Here is a 23,508-nt window from a genome sequence, read left to right on the forward strand (position 1 = left end):
ATGCAGAAAGAGTTCCCCGTGTTCTCGTTACTGAATTGTGGCGCCACGTCGTATTGGAGGCCACAGTCGTCTGCGATTGTGGTGGGGCTGTTGTGTCTGAGCAGTGTGGTGGCAGAGGGGACAGTGGCTCTCACTTCCAGCATCTCATGTCCAGCTACAGATACATCCACAGGCAACACCACGTAGGCCTGCACAAAGCTTTCTCCAATGTTGCACTTGAGCTGCGTAGACCAACAGTATTCCCCGGGGTCTCCTAGGAAGAGAGACTCATTTATGAAGGGCTATACACATCGGATGTGCCACATAAAACAGTCAGACAGCGATGGTCTGACATAAGAAGACCACCTGCACTACTGATATCTGTCTGCACATTTAGTCAAGGACAGTTGAAATTGTAACTGAGAGATGCCTTACCTTCTGTGCAATATGAGAGCCGTATGTTATGGTTGTCCTCAAGTTGAAGTTTCCTATGGTAGGTCATCTGAGTGCACTCGATCAAACAGTTTGATAAGGGTCTCTTGGGCAGCAGTTTCACCAACCCTTCCCTCTCTGAACAATGAGCTGCCCCTTCAGCCAGCAGAAAGGGGGACAGTATGCCAAAAAACACCCACAAAGTGAAATATGTTGACATTCTGTCCAGTATCAATAAAACATCCAATTGCTGTCAATGTTGAGCGATTGGTCCAGATCTTCTCGTCCTATTGTGGGATAGTTGTTGTCCTGGATCAATATATTGCTTGCACAACCTGACAACCATAGGATAAGATTCAACTTCAGCCAGGAAAAAACTTTGCATGCACAGCAGCTATAAACGTTCAAGACTTTCAGAACTGCGCAACATGCTGCTCTTACACTGAAATGAGGAGGGTTTCCTGGAGCGCAGTGCCTATCCTCCAGGTTATTTTCCTCCCTCTAGACTTGAAATGTGAAACACCTAAAGGCTGGACTAAGGAACTGCTTTACCAAAATAGTAATCAAGAGTTATAGTCCATAATAAATGTTTGCAGGAAAAACAGCTGAGAGCAAAACATTTTTGATTTGAATCATCTTTATTCAAAAGTTTGTAAGCAAAAAATCAGGAAATTGGTACAAATGATTAGCATGCTATAGCAGTTTCATTAGCAAAATACAATATTTTGTACGAGATCTAAATACAAGTTATGGTGCTATGTCAATATAATAAGTAATAGTTGAAAAATAAAATAAAGTACATGGTGAGGTAATTTTGTAAAGTCAGCAGTAGACAAAAGCTTAACAAAATGATAAACTGAGAACTATAGCAAGTTACAGGCATATGAGGGAAAACAAGAACTCTGCTGTAAAAAATGTATATAAGAGGACATTTATTTAAATCAAACAACATTCTTTGGGTTCATTTATGAAAAAAAGAAGGGAAAAACTGCTTTGGGTCAAAACTATGATCTAATGGCATATCTCAAAGAAGGTTATGTCAAGAAAAAATTGTTTGATTTTTTTTTAATGTCATTTTTATACCTAATTATGATTCATTCCAAAAGTGAATGTTTTTTGGTGGTTGCAATGGGGCATTGTTGCTTTCTGCAAGTTGAAAGGGCTAAAAGAAAGCACCATACAGAAGATGTCCCTACTCAGGAAAAATTGATATGAAATGTGATTGTGAATTGTTGTCATATATATGTATATTATTATTATTTTTATATGCCTTTTGAATTAAATTGCCCAAGAAAGGAGTCGTTCACAGATGGGGGGAAACAACTGGTATGAGTAAGGATTTGGCTCTGTACAGTCTCACATTTTTGTTAGGAACACTCTGTAATAGTTAGCAGCTTTAAATAGTGCTCTTCACCCATGAGATGTATTTAAAGATTAGCTGGCAGTGTTTCGCCTCCAGCTCTCTGCAGCTCTTGGCGCAAGAGAAATAGTTGGGCTTATCTACAGAAATGCATTTTTGATGGGTCTGCAGTATCATTATTATCATCATCATAATAATCATTGGCAGTTAACCTCTAAAATAAAAAAATGATCAGATTTGTGCTGGCACATTCTTGTTTGAAAGGAGAAACAGGAATGCAAAACTGAGAGAGACTTTGCTTTGGTTCCCACACTCGGTGCTGAATACACACTGAAAGGATCTAAGATAAGTCTATAGAGAGAAGATAGGCCTGCATATAATGTATCACTAAGTTTTCTGTATTTTGTGTGTCTGTGTGCACCAGGTGGTTCACATACACAAGACTATAAAACAAACTTTACTTTGTGCCTGGCTGCTGGAGGTTACTAGGCCCACACCCGCAGCTGCTGGCCAGCTGCACGGAGGAGATGACGAGGGTGCTGAACTCATCCACATAGAGAACAGGCACCATTTGGAGGGAGGTGGGCTGACAACATGGCACCTGGAGAGAAAAAAAGAGAGGAGGAGTTAAAGAGGTTATGTTGGATAACACAGTTTGAACAAAAAAGGACGTTAAGAACGTGTGAATATTTATATTCTTGATAGAAATGCAAAAAAGTGGTGCATGCTATGGTGGACGTGTTACACATAAAGTACAGAAATAAAAAAGTGTAGAAAAATTAAATATAAAATAACAAATTACAAATTAGTTTCCAAACAGTTTCATTTAAAAGATGCAGTCTAGATCTTAGTTGTATTTTTTCTTTTGCAAAGTTATTTATAAGATCGCATAAAGATGGTACACAACGTTATGTTTCCTTAGCACGTACACTGCATTCATTTCTGATTGACCAAAGTTTTGGGAGTGTCTCAGCTTGAATTTGGTTCATTTGTATATTTGTGTTGGCAGAGTGAGAGAACAGGCTTATCTATTGGCAGCTGTTTTGCCTCCTGAGCAAACACAGGCAAACTATTTGGTGTTTGTAGCTCCAATGTAACTTAGGCAAAGAGGTGAAAAAAGACATGTAGGACTGTAGAAGAGGAAGCAAGTACAATAAACAAAGCTATACATTTAACAGTAAAACATAAGGTAATTGGGGTTGGAGGACATTTATTTCACTGTTCTAATATAGAGAATTATACCTGAGTGGTTTGGGATGGTGGACATTGCACAGGGTGCCCTGCGGGGTTGCAGAGTGCACACTTGACGATGGTCAGGCTGGCAGGATGGATAATCCAGTTTTCCCAGCCCAGATCTGAAACACATAATAATGGACATTTTAGTACATGCATTTATATATTTTTGCATGTCAATTTGCATGCATACATGAACACATGCACACATTGGTGCATACCTTTCATGAAGATCTCAGAGGCCATGGAACAGCACTTCAGGTCTGTACTGTTTCCACCATCAGGGGACACGGAGTTGCCAGAGGCCACTGGAACTGTAAGGACAAAAAAACGTTCAATTCAGTTTGAATGTGAAAACCTCTTAAGATTAAATTAAAGCTGTACAAAATGTGGGCTCGACAAAGGTTTCTTCAAAGTGTTTGGGTGTTACATACCACCATTGTCCTTCACTCTGTGAGCAATAGAGCCGAAGGTGGTCCTCCATTTCTCTCCGATACCGTCCAGCCCACCAGCAGGCAGCTGTGGCTCAGCCTGCAAGTTGAGGCCCTCGAGGAGACTCTGTCTGATTGACTGCAATGACCCCCCCGAGCATCTAAACATCATATAAAAGGTTACATTTACATTTGCATTAAAAAGGATTACACAGAAAAATTGAAGAAATGCTCTACATGACAACAAATAAGTATTGTGTTAACAATCCAATCAAGACTAAACAAGTGTAGTTGTGAGCAGCTGCACATGCCAGACATGTACTCTCTCAATAACCTCAATAGCTCTGGGACTATTTTCTTAGGCATACACAAATTCCTCTGTGGAAGAGTAATTTATGACACTACTGAAGCTTAACTGCAACAGCATGTTACAGCTCTGCAAATTCCTAGAAATAGATCAAAATGATGTATTTTCCCCTGAGAACTACTCAGCACGGACACATCATGGATATGTTATCTGTTAAGCAAGTCTGCAGCACTGAGGCTATTCAAAATATGTATTAACCTCTACGACCTGACAAGGTAAGGGGAGATATAGCAGGTCCACAGTATACGTCACAAGGAATTTGATACACAGATTTGATGCAAAATGAAACACATTCTAACATTTGAGACTGAAAAAATTACTTCAAAATAACACTTTAACACCCCAAGACCTTTTGGAACACTAGTAAGAGGACAACTGTGACTTGGTATCAAAAACGTTCTGCATGAATTCTGATTAGCGATTGGATGGGGAGCATTTTTTTTTGTTTAAAGAGAAATGCTCAGAAGCCTACTTAATGGCTACATATCAATGAAAGCCATATATTCTATGAATGCCCAAGTGTTGTAGTTTGTAGTTGTAATGTTTCAAGAGGCTGTAGTTTCATAAAAAGCTGATTTTGTAAAGCAAGGTCAAGCTTAAAAAACTACAGTGAAATGAGGACTAACATCATAAAGAGTCTCAGATGTATTAAGTCATACCCAATATATGCAATTCACCTTCATTGGGACCCCAGCATGCAGACATATTCAATTACACCATTTTTAGACTAATATAACACATTCATAATGCATATTTGAGGGTTTCTATAGAACCAACTTTCATTCAGATATCAGTGTATCAAATGAACCCCTCTGAATAGGGGCCTGCAATCTATAATAAAATGGATACACTACACAGCAAACAAAAGCGTAATATTATTTAAGTACCAAAACACTGTAAAAATGTGCTCCTGAAATAAAACATTTACCAATAGCGCTCTTATAAATCAAACATATTGCACTTTAGAGACAGGGAACAGATAGGTTGGTACTGACCTGTGCTGCGAGACAGGAGAGTTCGCAGGGGCAGCAGAAACTTCCTCGGATGGCAGCAAGACAAATGCAAACACCATTGAAGAGCACAGGAGCATCGTCATGACAGTAAACGTAAAGGACATGGTGTATGGGCCGGATGGTCAATCTTTTGGATCAACTGCTCTCAAATTTGGACTTGCGGCCGACTACGGTTGACTCTGGTTGGAAGAGAAGATAGGAGTGACCAGACAGTGATGCTGCACGAGGTATTGTTTGTCAGGGCCTGGGAACATGGGTTTTTATCTTCCTGTACCAAAGCTTGGCCTTGAGATATTTCACATTGTTGTCTTGTCCCTGTGTGAAAGAGATCAGTTCAGTTATTTCTTCCAGACATGAAATACTGGATGTGATTTCTTAGGGAGGATTTGAAATCAAGAATATGGTTTTGCCTACACAAAGTAAAAGATGCAAAAACATCTTCAAATAGTCAGTGAATAAACGTTCACATATTCCCCAGTGAACATATTCTTTTTTTAAACTTCTTTCAACAAAAAAAGGTTAATTGGGCCTTCTGATGCCACTCATAGTGTATTGTACATGTTTAAACCATATTATTCCACACTACCAGTATCATACATGCTCAACTATCCATCTCTATGAGAGTAAAGAGCAAAACACGAGGCTGAGTTGAGAGGCAAGCAAGGAACGGTAGTTTAAAGTCGTTAAGGCCCCTTTAATCAGAGACTACTAACTCACTGTGGACTAAACTGGGTCACAGCAATATTTGCATGGTGCACCAAAGAACACGGTTTTACTGCTGGAGGGTACAACCAATCATAATAGGCAGTGCCACAGGAATTGTTGGTACAGGCTGATACAAGACATGGCAATACTCTTGCAGTCAGTGTGAAATAACAGGCATAATAACACAAGTATGCCATGTGTTCTTGCACAAGACCTCCTACAGGTCTAAACAACACTGTGAAGATTTGAGCTCTGAAATGATCATCAGGTCTCAACAATGGTGATAAATTGACAATATTTAAAAATAAAGTCTTAGAGGATAACTCCGGGGATATTTCATATATTTCTATATCTATATCAGCTGTTACATCAAATTATTTCTGATGGCCCATAAGGCAGCCATCTTTGTGTCTTGTATCAGAGAGTTTTTATAGGTTTTTAAGGTGTTTTACACAAAATCATTTTTCTTTTTACGTCAATTTAAATAATAAATAATTTGATCCATCTATCTTTCTAACTAGCTATAGATTGTATAGAATATATATATATATTAAACAGATAAATATATATTTATCGCAAATCTTCAATTTGTTTATGTTTTGTTGTGTAGCTGTTAAGCCTGCTCATAATGTGTTTTATCAGGAGGCAGCAGTTTGGTTTAGTTTTCACTGTGAAGTTGTTTTTTTTATGGATTTATGTCATGTTTCTGTTAATACAAACCAAAAACAAATGTATTTTTTTTTTTATGGGATTTTTTTTCACTAACAAAAATGTGCAAAATTGTCGGTTGTTCTTATAATAACGCATTGGTCGCCTTAGGTCACTGTGGAATATTGCAGTTTTCGACCACCTATACATGAGCGGAGTCCTTGAGTATCAGACGTCTCCCACAATGTCCTTGTTCTACTACAGCAGGGAGTCACACCACCGCAGCTGCTGCTGCTGGCTGTGATCATAGAGGTCTTTATAAATAGGCCAAGGGCTAGGGAGGAAGCACCATGCAGAGGACATTCTTGGGATGAATCTCAACAAAACATTATTAAAAATGTGGCAGGATTTGGTGTAGCGAGATAGAAAGCTACATTACAGGAGATTCATTCTGTGGGAAATATTGCTATTAAGATTTAATTTGTGCCCGACAAGACTTGAACATAATGACTGTGGATAGACAGAACACCTGCTGCAACAATTCAATTCAATAGACTCATTGTACAGCACCCAAATGATTAGTTTATGGAATCTCATAATTGGAAGCGGTATTGTTTAATGTCTTGTCCAATAATGTTACATTTACAATCCTTCAACCTTGATTGGTGTGTTCTACTTGTTGTATGACTGCTTCACTTACATGCATAGTGAGGAAAGTAAAAGAAGGACTGTTTCTGTTTTTTATTTTATTTGATAATTTTGTGTCTATATTTGTACGAGTTGTATTGAATATAAAGGGTGCTATGACTAGTACTATGATATATTTAATGTTAAAGTCTATCTATCCAGGCTAGCCAAGGCCAATTAACCACTAATGGAGATACATTGATGTTCATTATTCATTAGTCACAGGGAGGACACATGTCTTGCATCAAGGCCAAGATTTAAAAACCGATACTGCCCTTTATCAGAGCCATCATCCGTTTACTCAGCGTACATGACAGCCGTAGTAATGTTTAATCCTAATCCACTTGCATCTTGTTTTGTGTGATCACAGGGCACAGGACACTTGGCTTTGATATTTACAAGACTTGAGCCAATGTGTGTGTTGGTGGACGAGAGTGTGTATCTTCAAGAGGGGAAATCTAACTACAACATTACAGACAGTGGGACCTGTGTTGCTGGGCCTTGGAAATGAATGGAGTGATAACACATGCTACATATCTGCCTTTTCTCTTCTTTAAACAAATATAATTTGGCTGGCTGGTTTGGGGCATACAAAATGGAAAGTTTTATTTCAAGGTCCAGAAGAAGTGAGGGGGATATTGAAAGAAAGGTAACGTGAACAGGTAAGGGTTTTTTCGGCCAGTCTGGTGCTTTTTCTTTTATTTCTACTGTTGATTGCTCTATTTAAAAAAGTTTGGGAAACATTACTTAAACTTGAAATGCTGAAGTGTGTATTCCATGCAAACATTTGCCATTATGTTTTAAAACATCGAGTATTTGTGTCTTTTTCCATTTGCTTTACTCCTAACTGTTAACTTGATTGTCCAATTGATTTATTACAAAAATCTGTAGTGAAACAGATGAAACAGGGAAATGTGTTTTGTTGTTTATAAAAGTTTATTATTTCATTATTTCGCAGCTTGCAAAACACAAGGTCAGACATTTCACACTCACACATGAAAGTATATTTTTCTTTGACAGTGAAAACAGCACAGGATCATGGGATGTGGTCTGGGAAAGTCTGAACCACTGCTGACAAAATGTCACAAAGGTGCTGCCTTTATTATTCCAGTGAAATTCCAGAGTCAAATGTACCTTTTTACGCAATAATTTAATGCTATTTTTCATTTTTAGAGTCCATCTCAGTTCCAGGTAAATATATGTTTACTCCATCACATATTTACACAAAAGTCTCAACAAACAATTTTAACTCGCTTTTCTACTCAATTTGTATGCACTCTGTGAAGCTGCCACTGGTAAGTCTTACAGAATGGATCAAACTTAGTATATGAATGTGTTCATAGTGGAAGAGGAAGGTTACCTCAGCATGGTTATGTCCGAGTGCTTCCGTCTTGTCTCCTAATCTGCAGCGATCAGTGCGGCTCTGTTAATCCAGCGCTGGTACCGTCAGCATGTTGCACGGCTGGAGATGAGACGCAGGTGCACGTGGAACATCTTCCAGTCTATCGAATATGCAGGAGAGCAAGACCAGATCAAGGTGAGCACTGACAGAACTCGTCTTACCCACCAACATTTAGAAGCCTTGTGGATGGCAACATCAGGCTGTCGGTAAGAAATATACATTTTAAATATTGGATGTACTGCCATTACATTTTAAAACAGACATTCATGGACCCAAGAGGATAGTTCTTACCAACGTTGTGATCTCCAGACCTTCCAGCACCACCATGAGGCTGACATTTGTGGTTCAGAGTGAAACATATATCAATTTGATTGAAAAATAATAATCATTACAAGATGGATGGCTGAGATATTCCGCATCCATGGTCCATCTGGGATTTATTACAATAACCTTAGTGGCCCCAACATTTTTATCTAAAATGTCATTTTTTCCAGTACTTTGATTTGACAATTTCAAAATAAGACATTTAACAACATGTATTTTTTCTTCCTGCAGCTCTACAATTACTTTGGCTTCTTGATGGACCACTTCACCCCAGCCAGCAGTGAAAGTAAAACAGACCTCAACTCTTCACTGATGCAGAGTAGGTTTCATTAGATTACTGACAGTCAGATAATCTGAGTTTAACCAGTCTACTATCTGCTGAGAAACATAATGTGGGTTTGCCCTTACTTTTTCACTTCCTCTCTACACCTTTACCATAGGAAACCTTATATCCCACATATTTCGTAAGAATGAAATCTGTCTTGACACAGAGTGGGAGAGATATTTTTGCTACAAGAGCATTGAGGTGACAAAAAGCTACACAGGCCCCCATCTGACGTTCCCCGTGACGTTCTGTGGGGTGTCAAAGCTGGTGGAGGCCTTCAAGCACAAAGAAGTAAGTACATGAGTATATCCCCAAAGGTGTTCAATCCAAGGTTTGCTTTTTCTCCTCTGTGCTCGGTTTATACACACTTTCTTTGTTTTCTAGTAGCAGCTTCATGCTCGATATGTTCTGCAGCTTCTTGGAGAGACTTGGAGACTTCTGAGAACTTTCCCCAACATCAGTCACGTCATCGCCTGCCATACAAAGCCCATTACCATATGCGGTACTCAACAGCAGGCCTTTCCTGTATATATTGTTCTCAGATCTTTTCTCCCACATTATTTTCTTAACGTTCTTGAGCATAAAGTTACACTGTAACAAATATGAATTCATTATTTATCTCTTTCCCAGGGGATCTACACGGGCACCTTGAAGACCTGTTGTTGATATTCTACAAGGTACTCATTACATTCAATTAATCAAATTGTCAGACAGAGATGTTCATTTCAACACCTTACTCTCTCTAATCATACTAATCCAAAGTGCCTTTAATTGCTCTTGTATAGACCATTCTCGTATAGCAGTGATTCTCAAATGGGGGTACGCGGACCCCTAAGGGTACGTTGGGGTACTGCAGGGGGTACGTGAGATTTAAAAAAAAAAGTTAATTAAAAAAATACCATGCATGATTACAAAAATAATCTTAGTATAATAAGTTAAATAGAAAACACAATTTTATATAAAATATTCCTAGAACCACCAAGGGGGTCCTCATATAAACATGTCAAATTTGTGTATTGTATTTTATAGTTTTGCATAATATATCATTGTGTTCATTGGTTTGTTAAACAGATATTACTTCAGTTGAAAAACTCCTTTGAAAAATCAATTATGTCGTTATGTTCTTTTTTTTCATGCATAAAATGAAAATATCCTTAGTTTGTTGTAAAGGAGTTAATAAATCAGGGAACATCACTATATTGGAATTATTTGTATAGGCTTTTTTTTCGATCAAAAATGTTCGGGGTCGGTCAGGGGGTACTTGGCTGAGAAAATGTTTCAAAGGGGGTACATTACTGAAAAAAGTTTGAGAAGCGTATAGTATAGTTTCTACTCTTCTACTAGTATTAACCTCCTATTTTGATTATTCTTGTTCATATTTTGGTTCTGTATTTCTCTGTACTTATTTCTGGTTTTCTGCTGCATCACCACACATTTTGTTATACTTAATAAAAGGTGTCATCTTATTGTACCCCTTTCAGAACGGTTTGCCGTCCTCTGATAAACCATATGTTTTTAATGGAGACTTTGTGGATCGTGGTAAAAACTCTTTAGAGATTCTTCTCACCCTATTCGGCTTCCTGCTGGTCTACCCCAATGACGTCCATCTGAACAGAGGGAACCATGAGGACCACATTGTTAATCTGAGGTTCGAGGCCAATCACAAAATGCTCACACTGTATATGGTTTCATTCTTATTATATTCAACCTACAGCTGGTGTGTATACTAACCTAGTTGTTTAATGTGTGTTTTCTTCAGATATGGCTTCACTAAAGAAGTTTTGGGAAAATACAGCGTAGGTTTTGTTTGATTTGCATTCAACTCAACGTATTGTCCTATTTTGTTGTACTAAGACGATTTAAAACCCTTGGGGACATGTTGCATCATCATGATGTAGTTTGACTCAGTTAGTCCAATGCCTGCTTGCGTATTAACTCACATAATACCAAATGTCTATTAATCCACAACTGGAAATAGTGAATACACTTTTACTCCTGTTTTAGTCTGCAACTGAATGTGCCCAAATGAATAAAATAATGAGTTCATATTAAGAACTCACTTTATGGCTCGCTTTGTTCTGCAGGTGCATGGCAAGAAGATCCTAAAGCTCCTCCAGATGATTTTCAGCTGGCTACCTTTGGCCACAGTGATTGATAACAAAGTGCTGATTGTTCACGGTGGGATCTCTGACACCACAGACCTTGACAAGATAGCTAGAGTGGACAGACAAAAAGTAAGATGGCTTCAGGGATAATAACATTTGTGTATGTGGGGCAATTTACAGGCAGCAAATGAAGAATTGTTATCATGATCATCATACCAAGGGTCTGTGTATTTTTGAATGTTTGCAGTATGCATCGGCTCTCAGGCCTCCTAAAATGAAAGTCCATGGCTGTATGACTAAGATGAACGAAAACAGGGAAAGAGAGGCCTGTGGTCAGGTGGAAGGCCGGCGTCGAGTGTGTTCTCTGACTTACCACAGCTCGGCCCCGGATCACAGGCACGACCTCCCACGCCGCTCGCTCAACAACACCCCTGTGTGCAGTAAGTTAGACTTGTCGGTGGATGAGAAGCTAAATAGCAGGTGCAGGCTGTCTGGGTTTGATCAGGCCAGATGTGAACTGAAGAAGTCTGACTCATACCTGGAGTCTAAAACAACAGAGACAGATTTGGATGAGTGGAAACAAGTAAGTGGTCTCAGTGGTTGTTAATGTTTTGGCAGATGTTCAACATGTAGTATTGCTCCATAATGCACACATGTTATTATTTCACTGACTTTTTTACTGATTAATTTGGCTTCCCAGATAGTGGATGTATTGTGGAGTGACCCAATGCCTCAAAATGGATGCATTCCCAATGAGGTGCGAGGCGGAGGCTGCTACTGGGGGCCAGATGTCACTGAGGAGGTGCTGCGAAGAAACAACCTGCAGCTCCTCATCCGCTCCCACGAGTGCAAACAGGACGGATACGAGTTCTGCCACAACCGCAGGGTGAGCACGAAGACACACAAGAAAGAGTTTAAGTTGCAATACTGACGATGGGAACAGGTACTTTTGTATGGAAGCCCATAAAGGACTCTATTAAATGGTAAATGTTGATTTGAATTTATTTAAAACATTACAACTTTCCACGTGTTAAAACATAGTTTTTCCTTTTTCAAAGATGTAATTAGCATTTACTCAAAACACAAATATTTGTAATGTGGTAATTGAACACCAAAATGAGTACGGGGCAACATTTATGTTGAATTATTTACTGAAATACAACATAAATATACGGAAATTAGAGTGGAATTAGATTTTAAAATGATACTTTCATCAAATCCACTTTGTGCTTCCGTACTTTTAGGTTTTGAGTAGCTTTGTTGAGTATGACAGGAGATGAAAAACAGGAAATTAAGAAAAAAGTACAAAATGACGGTTGTGCGGTTGTTTTTCCATTTAATTAAACATTTAATCTGAAAGCAATTAGAAATTAGTGATTAACAAACAGCATATCTCTACACGTTTACTATTCATGTTAAGACTTACGGTATTGACTCTTATGTTGCATTTAGGTGATTACTATATTTTCAGCGTCTAATTACTACGAGGTGGGCAGCAACAGAGGCGCCTTCATCAGAATGGGACCTGACCTGGTCCCCCACTTCATTCAGTATCAGGCCAGCACCACATGCAGAGAGCTCACCCTGAGACAAAGGTACAAAGACAGGGCAGCACAGACATCAGAATGACAGAACTGCATTTTTAATACTTTCCGTCGAGTGATATTACAGCAGTTTCCTCCGGAGGTGGTTGTGATTGCCAAGAAGCCTTAGCAGTATCGCCCTGTACGCAGGGCTGGACTGGCCATCTGGCATACCGGGCATTTTCCCGGTGGGCCGACGTGCCTTTTGGGCCGACACGTCATTTTTTTTTTCTTCTGAAGTTCCGGCCCATAAGACGGGTAGATTGGCCTTTCTGTTTAAATGTTTTTAGTAATTGACACTGGGCAGGGGCGGATCTACGGGGGGGAAGCTGCCCCCCCCACTGTAGAGCCTTGCCCCCCCAGCTGCCCCCCTAACTTTTGTTTCCCTAAAACTGTACTAAAACAAACCTACACTATTTCCACAAGCTTCTCAAGCAACAAAACAAGCATTACATTAGTTAAAAGTGAATAATTTTAAATATAATTTTAGGCCCGTTAAAAACGCAGCTACGGCCCTGCATTAAACTGCGGAGTGGCGTTCACACAGACCGCGGCTCATACCGCTGCAGAGAGGGAGCGAGCTGTCCCAGCACCTATGGTTCAGCTTCCCCTGGGAGCATTTCCCTTTCCACTAGTTTTGTTTTTACTAAGGACGAGAGCTTGAAACTAAATATTAATAAAACGCTGCAGTTTGAATCGATAGCGTTTAACAGACGGGCGCTGTTTGGGGCGTTACGTTACAAAATACTACGCAGACAGCGTTAGCTGGGAGATCGATCACTTTGATAAACTACGCGGTAGCCTCCTATTAAATCCACGTAAACTACACATCACAGCAATGAGGCCAGATCAATGAACCCAGGATACATCCTTTACTGTAAAAACTGGATCCAAGCACAGCTGCCTGTGTGCGCTTGATCAATACTTTCTGATGTTATATGATATGCTACATATTAGCTAGGCTACATGGCCCTAACGCGTAAAGTTATACAAGCATTTGTACCAGTGCTTTTCACAAGTAGACTCTTGCAGGCCAGAGTATAGGAGTGATTCAACAACAACACAAAGACATATGAGAAGTGATCAGGACGAACAGAAAGAGGAAAAGGAAAAGAGAGTTCACTGAAGAGACCAGGAGGGTCAGAGCAGGAGGAAGAGGAGGAGATGAAGAGACCAGGAGGGTCAGAGCAGGAGGAGGAGATGAAGACATTAGTGAAGAAGAAGAAATGTATGTGAGGAATAAAGATGAAGTGTCAGAAAGAGGGCCAGAGGCAGGGATCAGGAGGCAGATGAAACTCCAGCTGGACCACATGGTATGTTCTTATTCTCCTTACATATTCCATCACAGCAGCACAATCTAGCAGCTCTTAGTATTGACAAATAATGATTGAAATGTGTTGCTGCACAGGTCACCTTCAGCTCTCTGAAGAGATGGGTGATGTAATTTGTGTACTTAATTATAAATTGAAATGTTGAGTTTGTCAATCTTAATCTGAAAATACAAAAACTGAAATATAGGTAAGAGAAGAAACGGACACTTTTATGATGTAATTCCCTCAATGCAGATCACACATGGACTGATCCATTATTTTAATAGGAGGGTAAATGGTATGGCGTGACGGGGTTGAAACAAACTGAGGGACAATATTGCAATTTCATAGATAATTCAAGTATTCTTTCAGAATTTATTTTTGATCAGTTAAAGTTGACAAGCATATGATTATATTAGCAGCAACATTTTGGGATAATTGGCCATTTTGATTGGTTTGATATTAAATTAATATGTAATAATGCTTAGTGAGGACATGCAAATATGTCTGTCTAATACTAAGAAAACCAATTTTTTTAAAACAAAATATATATTTAATTTTACATTGTAATGCAAAAAAAACCTGTTCCATTAATTCATTGCTTTAAAATACATTTTGTAGTTTCCTTTCATTTAAAATGGTTGAGGTAAGCTTGGGGGACTCAAAGGGCACCCGATTGTTTGTCTGAACACCTTGTTTCTCTTGTGCATTAAGAACACTTGTGTTAGGGCATGAATTAACAATAAATAGGTTATATACAGTATAAAATACCACGTACTGTCCGCCCTCCCATGCCACCCTGGCATGACCTCTTGCCCCCCCTTTGCCCCCCCATGTAAAATGTTCTAGAACCGCCACTGACACTGGGCCGGCTCAATCAAATCTTTAATCACCTCCCCCTTTGGCCGCTCGGTGTGCATCATTAAATCACGCCCCCAGGAGGTGAGCCGGTGTTGTGCCGTAGATTGAAGCCTTGCCGTAGATTGAAGCCCTGTTCGCGGGGACGCGCAAACGTGACGTCATCGCCTGTATTGATCCCTACATGTTTGTATTGTAATGCCACTCATATTTTTTTTTAATTGTATTTAGGTGACATTGAATGCTTTGAAAGGTGCCCTAAAATAAAGTGTATTATTGGTGTCAATAGGGAAGATCTGCACTGTTCTCTACATAACATGTTCAGAGCAGGTATTTCTCCTGCCGGATTTGGAACCCCCCCTATATCTTTCTCCAGGATATCATTCAAAAGAGAGAAAAAAGCTTTGAAAAGGGTGAAAAAACGGCGAACGCTCAATACAGGCGATGACGTCACCTTTGCGCATAACAGGTGTCACCGGTGTTATGCCGTAGGTTGAAGCCTTGCCGTGGATTGAAGCCCTGTTCGCGGGGACGCGCAAAGGTGACGTCATCGCCTGTAGCGTTCGCCGTTTTCTAAGCTTTTTTCTCTCTTTTGAGTGATATATCAGATTAAACAGCAAACGGCTGAATAAATAATCTGCATACAATTGCGAGGAGGCTCGTTTTAAGGACACGTTTTTCAGATCTGTCACAATCTTCGTATTGGAATAAACTTACGTTTTTGAGTGTATAGTCCCACTCTGTTATATTCCTCCTTCCTACAGAACAGACAATGACAGGATAATATGTGATTTGTCAGTAGGCCTATAGTCCTATTTCTTAAAACCTTCTCTGTTGTTTAAGTGTCTGATAACCACGAATAGTAAGCAATGATATAACAGTAATTATATCACATATATGATCATGTCAGACACTGTGTTATTTTCAATCAAGCCTAAAAGATCAATAATACACTTTATTTTAGGGCACCTTTCAAAGCATTCAATGTCACCTTAAAATACAATAAAAAATAAAATATGAGTGGCATTACAATACAAACATGTGTTGAGTAGGAAACCACAGAGGAAAATTACAAAGGAGCAATTAAAGCGAGTGAAGCCAGTTTGAACACATTATCTTTTAGGCTTGCTTGAAAATAACACAGTGTCTGACATATGTTATATCATTACTGTCATATAATTGCTTACTATTCGTGGTTATCAGACACTTAAACAACAGAGAAGGTTTTAAGAAATAGGACTATACTGGCAAATGACATATTATCCTGTCATTGTCTGTTCTGTAGGAAGGAGGAACATAGCAGAGTGGGACTGCACTCAAAAACGGAAGTTTGTTCCAATACGAAGATTGTGACTATCTGAAAAGTGTCCTTAAAACGAGCCTCCTCGCAATTGTATGCAGATTATTTATTCAGCCGTTTGCTGTTTAATATATCATTCAAAAGAGAGAGAAAAGCTTATTAAACTAGACGAACGCTCAATACAGGCGATGACGTCACGTTTGCGCGTCCGCCGGCCCAGGGCTTCAATCCACGGCAAGGCTTCAATCTACGGCACAACACCGGCCGTTGAAGCCAAACTGCCTTTTTTTTCGAGAAAAAAAAAAGTTCGAGTTAGAAATGGCGAAGGCGAAGGCCAAGCGAAAAGGGGGAGCAGAAAAATTGCGGGCAAGAAAAAACCAGGCCCTTCGTGCTGATGCTGCCACTTGTGTCAAAATAACCGACATGTTTAGTACAGGTGCAGGTCCATCTTCTTCTAACCCGTGGCCGATATTGGTGGTGAGGAAGATGAGGGAGAGAGATCAGCGCGAGTGGGGAGAGCGTGGAGAACTCGCGGTAAGCAGAAGCTAAGACAATTAGGAAAAGATTATTATTAAGGTTATGATACTCTGTAGTTCTGGAACCCATTAATATCCCTTTGATGAAGCACTAATAAGACAAATATTATAAGAGAAACATTCGTTAGCCTACAAGCTAGTAAGCTGTCTTTTTTAGGTTTTCCCTGGCAAGTTAAAATATAGCTTAATGGGACTCTGATACGTTGTCTCATTGAAAGTTAACCAACATTCATGAACAATTACTGTCAGCTGGCAGCTTGTTTTGTTTAGTTTATTTACTTATTTGGTTATAAGGGCAACAGTGGTCTTTTGGGACCTGAAAAATGTTTGTATAGTCAGCTTTTTGTGGTAGTTTTGATTGACAATATATAGAATGAATCATATAGAAATAGATAAAAGATTGAGGCACACATGTAGTTTTGACCATTAACTGTGTGGTATTGTTATGTCAATGCCTATTTGTATGGACCTCTATCAGGGAATCCATTCATTCTGTATCATTGTGTTGAGCCAGGTAGCATCCCCAGAGGAGGAGAGTGTCAGCGAGAGTGAGGAGAGCAAAGAGCAGGAGGACATAGATTACTTTGCCCGCCCCGAGCCGATCTATGTTACAGATGTTTTTAGAACAGCACCCACAACAACATACCAGAAATCCAGTTGTGCAGAAGGTAAAGATGGCACCAGCAGAAAGTGGCTTACATATTGCAAGGGACGTCATATGTTGTTTTGTTTTGTATGTCTGGCATTTGGGAAGAGGACTGACACTGGCACATTTATAACTGGAATGTCAGATTGGAGGCACGCACACCAGCGTACAGAGGAGCACGAAAAGAGCATTACACATTCAACCTGTGCTGAAGCTTTTTTCTTACGGTGCTCTAAAGCAGACATTGAAAGCATGTTTGCTGGCAGTCAAATGTCTGCTCATAGGGAACAAGTCTGAAAGAGACGTCAGGTTTTGGAGCGTGTGGTGGATGTGGTGAAAGTGCAGGCAGGTGGAGAATGAGGGAGCATATATGCTAGCTGACAACACCGTGGACCACGGTAACTTTTTGGAGCTCATCCTTTTATTAGGAAAGTATGATGTCTGCTTAAAAGAGCATCTGGATGATTGCGTAGAGAAGAGCAAGAAATTGCACCAATCCAGTGGAACAAAAGGTAGAGGGTCTCTCATCACCCTACTCTCCAAAACTACTGTTAACTCCATAATAGAAACTCTAATCAAAGAAAGTATCTCCAGTGATGTCCAGAAGGCCGGAATGTTTTCTGTTCAGCTGGACACAACACAAGACATAACTTCTCAGGATCAGTGTTCAGTAATCTTAAAATATGTCAATGAGACTGTGCAAGAGAGGCTTGTGGCTTTAGTGAAGTGCCATGCATCCACCGGACAATACTTTGTGAACTTGATCTCAGAGGTCTTAGAGCATCTGAAACTGGACAAGGGCATGTGTATAGGTAATGCAACAGATGGAGCATCCAATATGCAAGGCCGGTACAAAGGATTTTCTGCACTGATGACCTCCCAGTCACCCACTCATGTCCATGTGTGGTGCTATGCTCATGTTCTTAATCTTGTCCTGGCTGAAACTACCCAAACTGTCATCGAATGTGGAACACTTTTCAACCTAATCAATGACATAGCAGTGTTTATCAGGGAGTCATATCAGAGGGTCAATCTGTGGGAGAAACAAGCCCAAGAAAAGATGCCGTCGACTCATCCTGTAGACTCATCTGGTCCTATCTCTATTGTGTTGTCATAGAAAGGGAGGCAGGGCACTATAGGGTCCCCCCCCCTAAATTCACTAGAAGTCATCATTTAAGGGGTTATTTTTAAAACTTTTCTTCTGGGGGGGGCATACCCCCCCAGACATTACATTGCATTTAGCTGAGGCTTTTATCCAAAGCGACTTACAATAAGTCCGTTCCACCAGGAAGACACAACCTTGAAGAAAACAGAATCATATAAGTACATCAGGTTTCATAGAGCCAAACATTTCAAGTGCTACTCAACTGGCTTTAGATAAGCCAGTCCTTTATTAGTATATAAGTGCTTTGTTAGTAATTCTATCGCTCGAAGTGGAGTCGAAAGAGATGAGTTTTCAGTCTGGAAGATGTGTAGGCTTTCTGCTGTCCTGATTTCAATGGGGAGCTCATTCCACCATTTTGGAGCCAGGATAGCAAACCCACTTGTTTTTGCTGATGGGAACTTGGGTTGGCCTACCTGCCTGTCAGCCTTCCATCTGTGCACAAACTTATCTCGTGCCCTCATTGGTCATGTGCGCGTTTGTGTGTGTTGGAGGAGTGGCTCTGTAAGGAAGTCTGAAGTTGGTGCATCATGGCATGTGGCTCATTAAAAAATAAGTACAGCTATTATCTCCCTCTTGTATAACTGGTCGGCCCCACCTGCAGCAGGTAAACCAGGGTTGCCAACTCTCACGCATCTAGCGTGTGACACACGCTTTCACTCTCAATCTCACGCTCTCACGCTGCCCAAACTATTCTCACGCCAAAAACAAGATGAACCGGTGATCGTTTTTGGTTGGTTATTTACAATGTTGAGTTGACAGCTGCTCAAGCTGTTGATCCGCTCCCTCCCCGCCTCCACCACCATCAGACCCCCCTGCTCGGTCACTGTTCGCTTTGTGAGAGGGTTTGAAGGTCTAATTTCTAATGATTGATAGTTACACATACTTGTTGTATGTATTAGTTTAGTTTTTCCCTGGTACGTAAAAAGGATAATAATAGCGTTTTTTAAAAATTATACTGAGTTATTCTTCTTGTCAGGAACCGCTACTATTCGTTTGTTTTATGGATTTGGGCCGGTCTGGGTCTAAATGCCAGGGCCGATTTGCTGTCCCAGTCCAGCCCTGCCTGTACGGGAACAACACAGAACTCCATCTTTCCCTGAAGTCCCTGTAGGACTTGACTCGAGCCATACAGGTAATAATATATAAGGACTCCAATGACCCCAAGGAGGCACAGGCAGGGGTGGAAGTAAAAAGTGGGAGGAAGTGGAGAGCCGACAAAGCTTTTTTGCAAGCAAAGTCTCAGATCCACCACAAAGCAATAGTGGGAACATTGATGCAGGGGAGAGCTGGACTGGGAACCTTCAGAACCCCCCAGTACGACAAGGCCAAGGGAGAAGAGAGGTGCAGGCTGGTACAGGAGGAAGTAAGGGCAGCAGTTGAGGAGGAGCGGACTAGCAGAGCGGTTGGCCTGAGGCAGCAAGGGGCCTGGACGAGGTGGGAGCAGGCCATGGACCGTAAAGTCACATTGACTGATCTTCGACGGGCAGTACCTCAACGAATCAAAGTCCTGGTCCAGGTAGTGTACCATATCTTGTCCAGCCATTCGAACCTCTTCACCTGGGGCAAAGTGGAATACCCGGCATGCCCGCAATGCCCAGGCAAGGGAATGTTGGAGCCCATCCTGAGCAGCTGCCTAGTGGCTCTTTGCCAGGGCCTTGCGCTATGATCAGGTTGTGAAACTCCATCCCAGAGGCCATCGCCAGGGCAAGAGTGTATGATGTCGAAAGAACCGAAACACCCGATAACCCCTGGTTACATCACCGATGATGTGTTCAGGAGCATCAAAAGATGTATTTTTTATTAACATCGCAAAATATTGAGATCGTATGATCACATTATGATCAGTTTATTACCCAGTGATTCCAAGATTTACTGAAAAAAATAATCTTCCTTTTTTTGTCAGTGTTGGGTGGACGGAGAGATCCGCTCTGCAAGCTCTGAGGGAACAACTTTTCGTACATAGGTCTGATCTCATCAGTGCCTTCCAGGAGTTTGATCCTAACAACAAAGGTACTGAGCAGCAGTGATAGATCGTTACACTTTTAGGGCAGTTTCTCTTACCACCACTTAAGTCTGATCCATCAAACTCAAAGCAGGAAAATAACCAAATTGCAGGATTATACGTTGGACAAAGGTTAACAATTGGTAAACCTGATTTGGTAGGACTGACATGGAATTTTTGCAGCAGTCTGATATGTACCTGACATAGGGGACAAAGAGAACATATAAGAGGTTTCTCAATACTCAAATTTCCCCTCCTCGACTCCTATCCTCGACTCCCCTCCTCGAGACTTGGTGCTGCCCACAGGAGATGCGAGCGGAGGACTGAGGAGGGGAACCGAGGAGAGAGGAGGGGAAGCAGCAGGCGGTTAGAGAAATGAGAACTCCTCTCCTCTGAGCGGTCATTTTAAAGAGACGTCCATTAATGATGACAGGAGGCACAGCAGCCCTCTGTCTGATGGACAGATGTGTTCATGACGACTTATATATTTACTTTTAATTCAATCACAGTGCGGTATAATGAGACAATAACAGGCTACAGATGCGGACATATACACACACATATATTTATATAAATATATACAATTTCAGAATCAAACAAGTATGAGAGCACTCTCATAATAACGTAACACAATCAGAGACTGGATATATCCCCCCCCCCCACCCCTCTCTCTGGTCGCTGAAATTGGGAATTGAAATTACGGGCCAAAAGTTGTACAAGTATTAAAAGTAAGCACAGGACACCAAACCAACTGAGACCCGTCTGTCCGCCACATCTACGCACTGTACAACACACACCTACACACTGTACCACACACACACCTACACACTGTACCACACACACCTACTGCTCCTAAAGCATCATCAGGCTACAGCCGTTGTGTATTTTATTATGTGAAGCACTAAATGGTCTTAGAAAAATATCGACTCTTTGTTTGTAGATATCTACTAAACTACAGCAAACAAATACAGAAAGTAATGTAGGCCTGTTATACTGAGTGATATATATTTTACACACTGCTCTGCTTTCTGCACGGACCTCACAGCTGTTCTCACTGTAAACATCGCATTGCGATGAAAGCAGTTACTAATATAATATCCAAGGGATGCATGCAGAGCTGTCATTGGCTGAGATAAGTCCGGCCGTGCGTCACGCCTCCACCGTTCCCGGAAATGCATCCGTGGAGGAGCCGTGGAGGATGCATCAGTGTCTCCTCGGTTAGAGCTCCTCCAGAGAGCATCCTCGACGCTCGGTCCTCGAAGTGCATTTAGAGAAATGAGACGTCCTTCAACATGGCGCGCTGAAATTCATTTCCGGGCCACTACCGGAGGACCGAGGAGTCGAGGAGGGGAAATTTGAGTATTGAGAAACCTCTATAGTGTATGCTAAATAAAATCCCAAAAATAGTGATGATATAAAGACGATCTAGAATGTAGATTTTGTGAGCATAATAGATTACTACTGTCAAGTCAAAGTAAAGAAACTCATTAAGACTAGCCACATGGCCTATGGCTTGTAAAAAAATGCCCTAACACTCAAGAGGAAGCTTATTGTGTTAGTTATTCAAAATGAATTTAACTCTACTGTATATTTCTATCTGTGCCTAAGGGATGATCTCTGTGACACACTGGGCTAGCACCACAGAGAGAGTCCTGAATCTGGGTCTGCCCTGGAGGGTGCTGCGCCCTCAGCTTGTCAGCAGCACCCAGCGTGGCATGATGGACTACCAGCAGTGGATAAAGGAGCTTTCAATCACTGAACCCAAATTAGAGGTCAGCCTTTAAAACTTGTATCCGATATATATCCTTCTTTCTCACCGTTTATGTAAGACTGACACACAGATTAGCAATATTCGTTTCTCCCATTTCAGATCTCAGATAACAGTATCCTGGATACGATGTACAAGAACCACTCCAATCTGGAAACCATTTTCCGGATCATAGACACAGATCATTCAGGTCAGTAAACAGCTTCACTTTGATCCCACTGAAAAGATCATTTTTGTTTTCTCTTGCAGCTTTGACTTCATGAAAGTCAATGATTTGGTATCACTACTCTGGTCCAAACTGAAATATCTCAAGAACTATTGGATGTTCCCAAGAAGATAAAACCCTACTGATTTTGATTGACGCCTGGTTTTCCATCTTGTGTTATCAATCTAGTAGAATACATATATTAATAAATGAGTTTGCATAATCACATTAGCTTTAAGCTCAAATCACCACACCCTCACAGCGTCTTTGTCTTTCTGTCTAAAAGCTGGTCACATTTCACAAATGTCTACAACAGTGGGAAGATAAGTCTTCTGTTTCTAGACTGTAATAAAAGGTCTTTATATAAATCTTAAACTCTCTCACTCTTTGTTCATTCTTCATTAAAACACCTTCCAACTTTAAGTTAATCATCAAAATGCAAGGCATGCAATCACACTAGATATCTATATATGCTACACAAGTTTTTCAACTACATCCTCCTTGTGTTTCCTTTCAGGTTTAATCTCATTCAAGGAGTTTCATCAGACCTGGGAACTCCTGCGCTCTCATCTGAAGACAGAGATTAGTGCCAAGGCTATTGCAGACCTGGCCCAGAGCATCGACTTCAACAAGGACGGGAGCATCGACATCAATGAGTTCCTGGAGGCTTTCAGGCTGGTGGACATATCAGCACATAACTGAGTCTGGACCAGGAGCTGTACCTGCTGCATAGAAAACACCCAGAACCGATTTGGAAAACCTGTGGAAATTCAAATGTTGAGTACTATCATCCATTTGACCTCATGAGATCAACCTACATATGTTCTACATCTTAGATGTTATTTTTTGTAACCTTTTTATCTCACAAATTAGAGTATCCTTAGGATTTATGTTTTTAACTCATGGATCAAGCTGGTCAGAGAAAGTTATGAATGAAAGAAACCTCCCTTATGAGAAGCCAAACAACATTACTATATTTGTCACACCGAGCGATTACTAAAAAAATTAAGTTACCTTTTAGGGCTTTACCGAATAGTTTGAAGCCTCATTCATAATGATGACGTTTAAATTCTAAAACACAATTTTGGTGGATTATTTAATTTTAAACCCAATATTGCTGCACA

At 40.6% G+C, this 23,508-nt stretch overlaps 2 protein-coding genes across 2 annotated transcripts; one reads left to right on the forward strand and one right to left on the reverse strand.

Moving 5' to 3' along the window:
- On the forward strand, window positions 1-23,138 carry LOC117551266 (serine/threonine-protein phosphatase with EF-hands 2-like). The gene is made up of 18 exons (XM_034224078.1): window positions 1-37; window positions 1,803-1,814; window positions 8,265-8,392; window positions 8,813-8,867; window positions 9,022-9,197; window positions 9,294-9,408; window positions 9,537-9,583; window positions 10,388-10,554; window positions 10,666-10,702; window positions 10,991-11,140; window positions 11,259-11,291; window positions 11,538-11,598; window positions 11,716-11,897; window positions 12,464-12,606; window positions 20,313-20,419; window positions 22,020-22,183; window positions 22,282-22,369; window positions 22,902-23,138. The coding sequence occupies exons 1-18, from the start codon at window positions 1-3 to the stop codon at window positions 23,084-23,086; spliced, it is 1,887 nt and encodes a 628-aa protein (XP_034079969.1). The 3' UTR covers window positions 23,087-23,138.
- LOC117551272 (growth/differentiation factor 5-like) lies at window positions 1,083-4,942 on the reverse strand. Its single transcript, XM_034224082.1, has 5 exons — window positions 4,798-4,942; window positions 3,439-3,596; window positions 3,226-3,318; window positions 3,014-3,126; window positions 1,083-2,372 (listed from the first exon to the last, which is right to left on the reverse strand). Exons 1-5 carry the CDS (start codon window positions 4,917-4,919, stop codon window positions 2,229-2,231), a joined length of 630 nt encoding a protein of 209 aa, XP_034079973.1. The 5' UTR covers window positions 4,920-4,942; the 3' UTR covers window positions 1,083-2,228.
- Window positions 23,139-23,508: the final 370 nt, after the last annotated feature.

This window comes from Gymnodraco acuticeps, unplaced genomic scaffold, assembly GCF_902827175.1.
Source record: "Gymnodraco acuticeps unplaced genomic scaffold, fGymAcu1.1, whole genome shotgun sequence".
NCBI lineage: Eukaryota > Metazoa > Chordata > Actinopteri > Perciformes > Bathydraconidae > Gymnodraco > Gymnodraco acuticeps.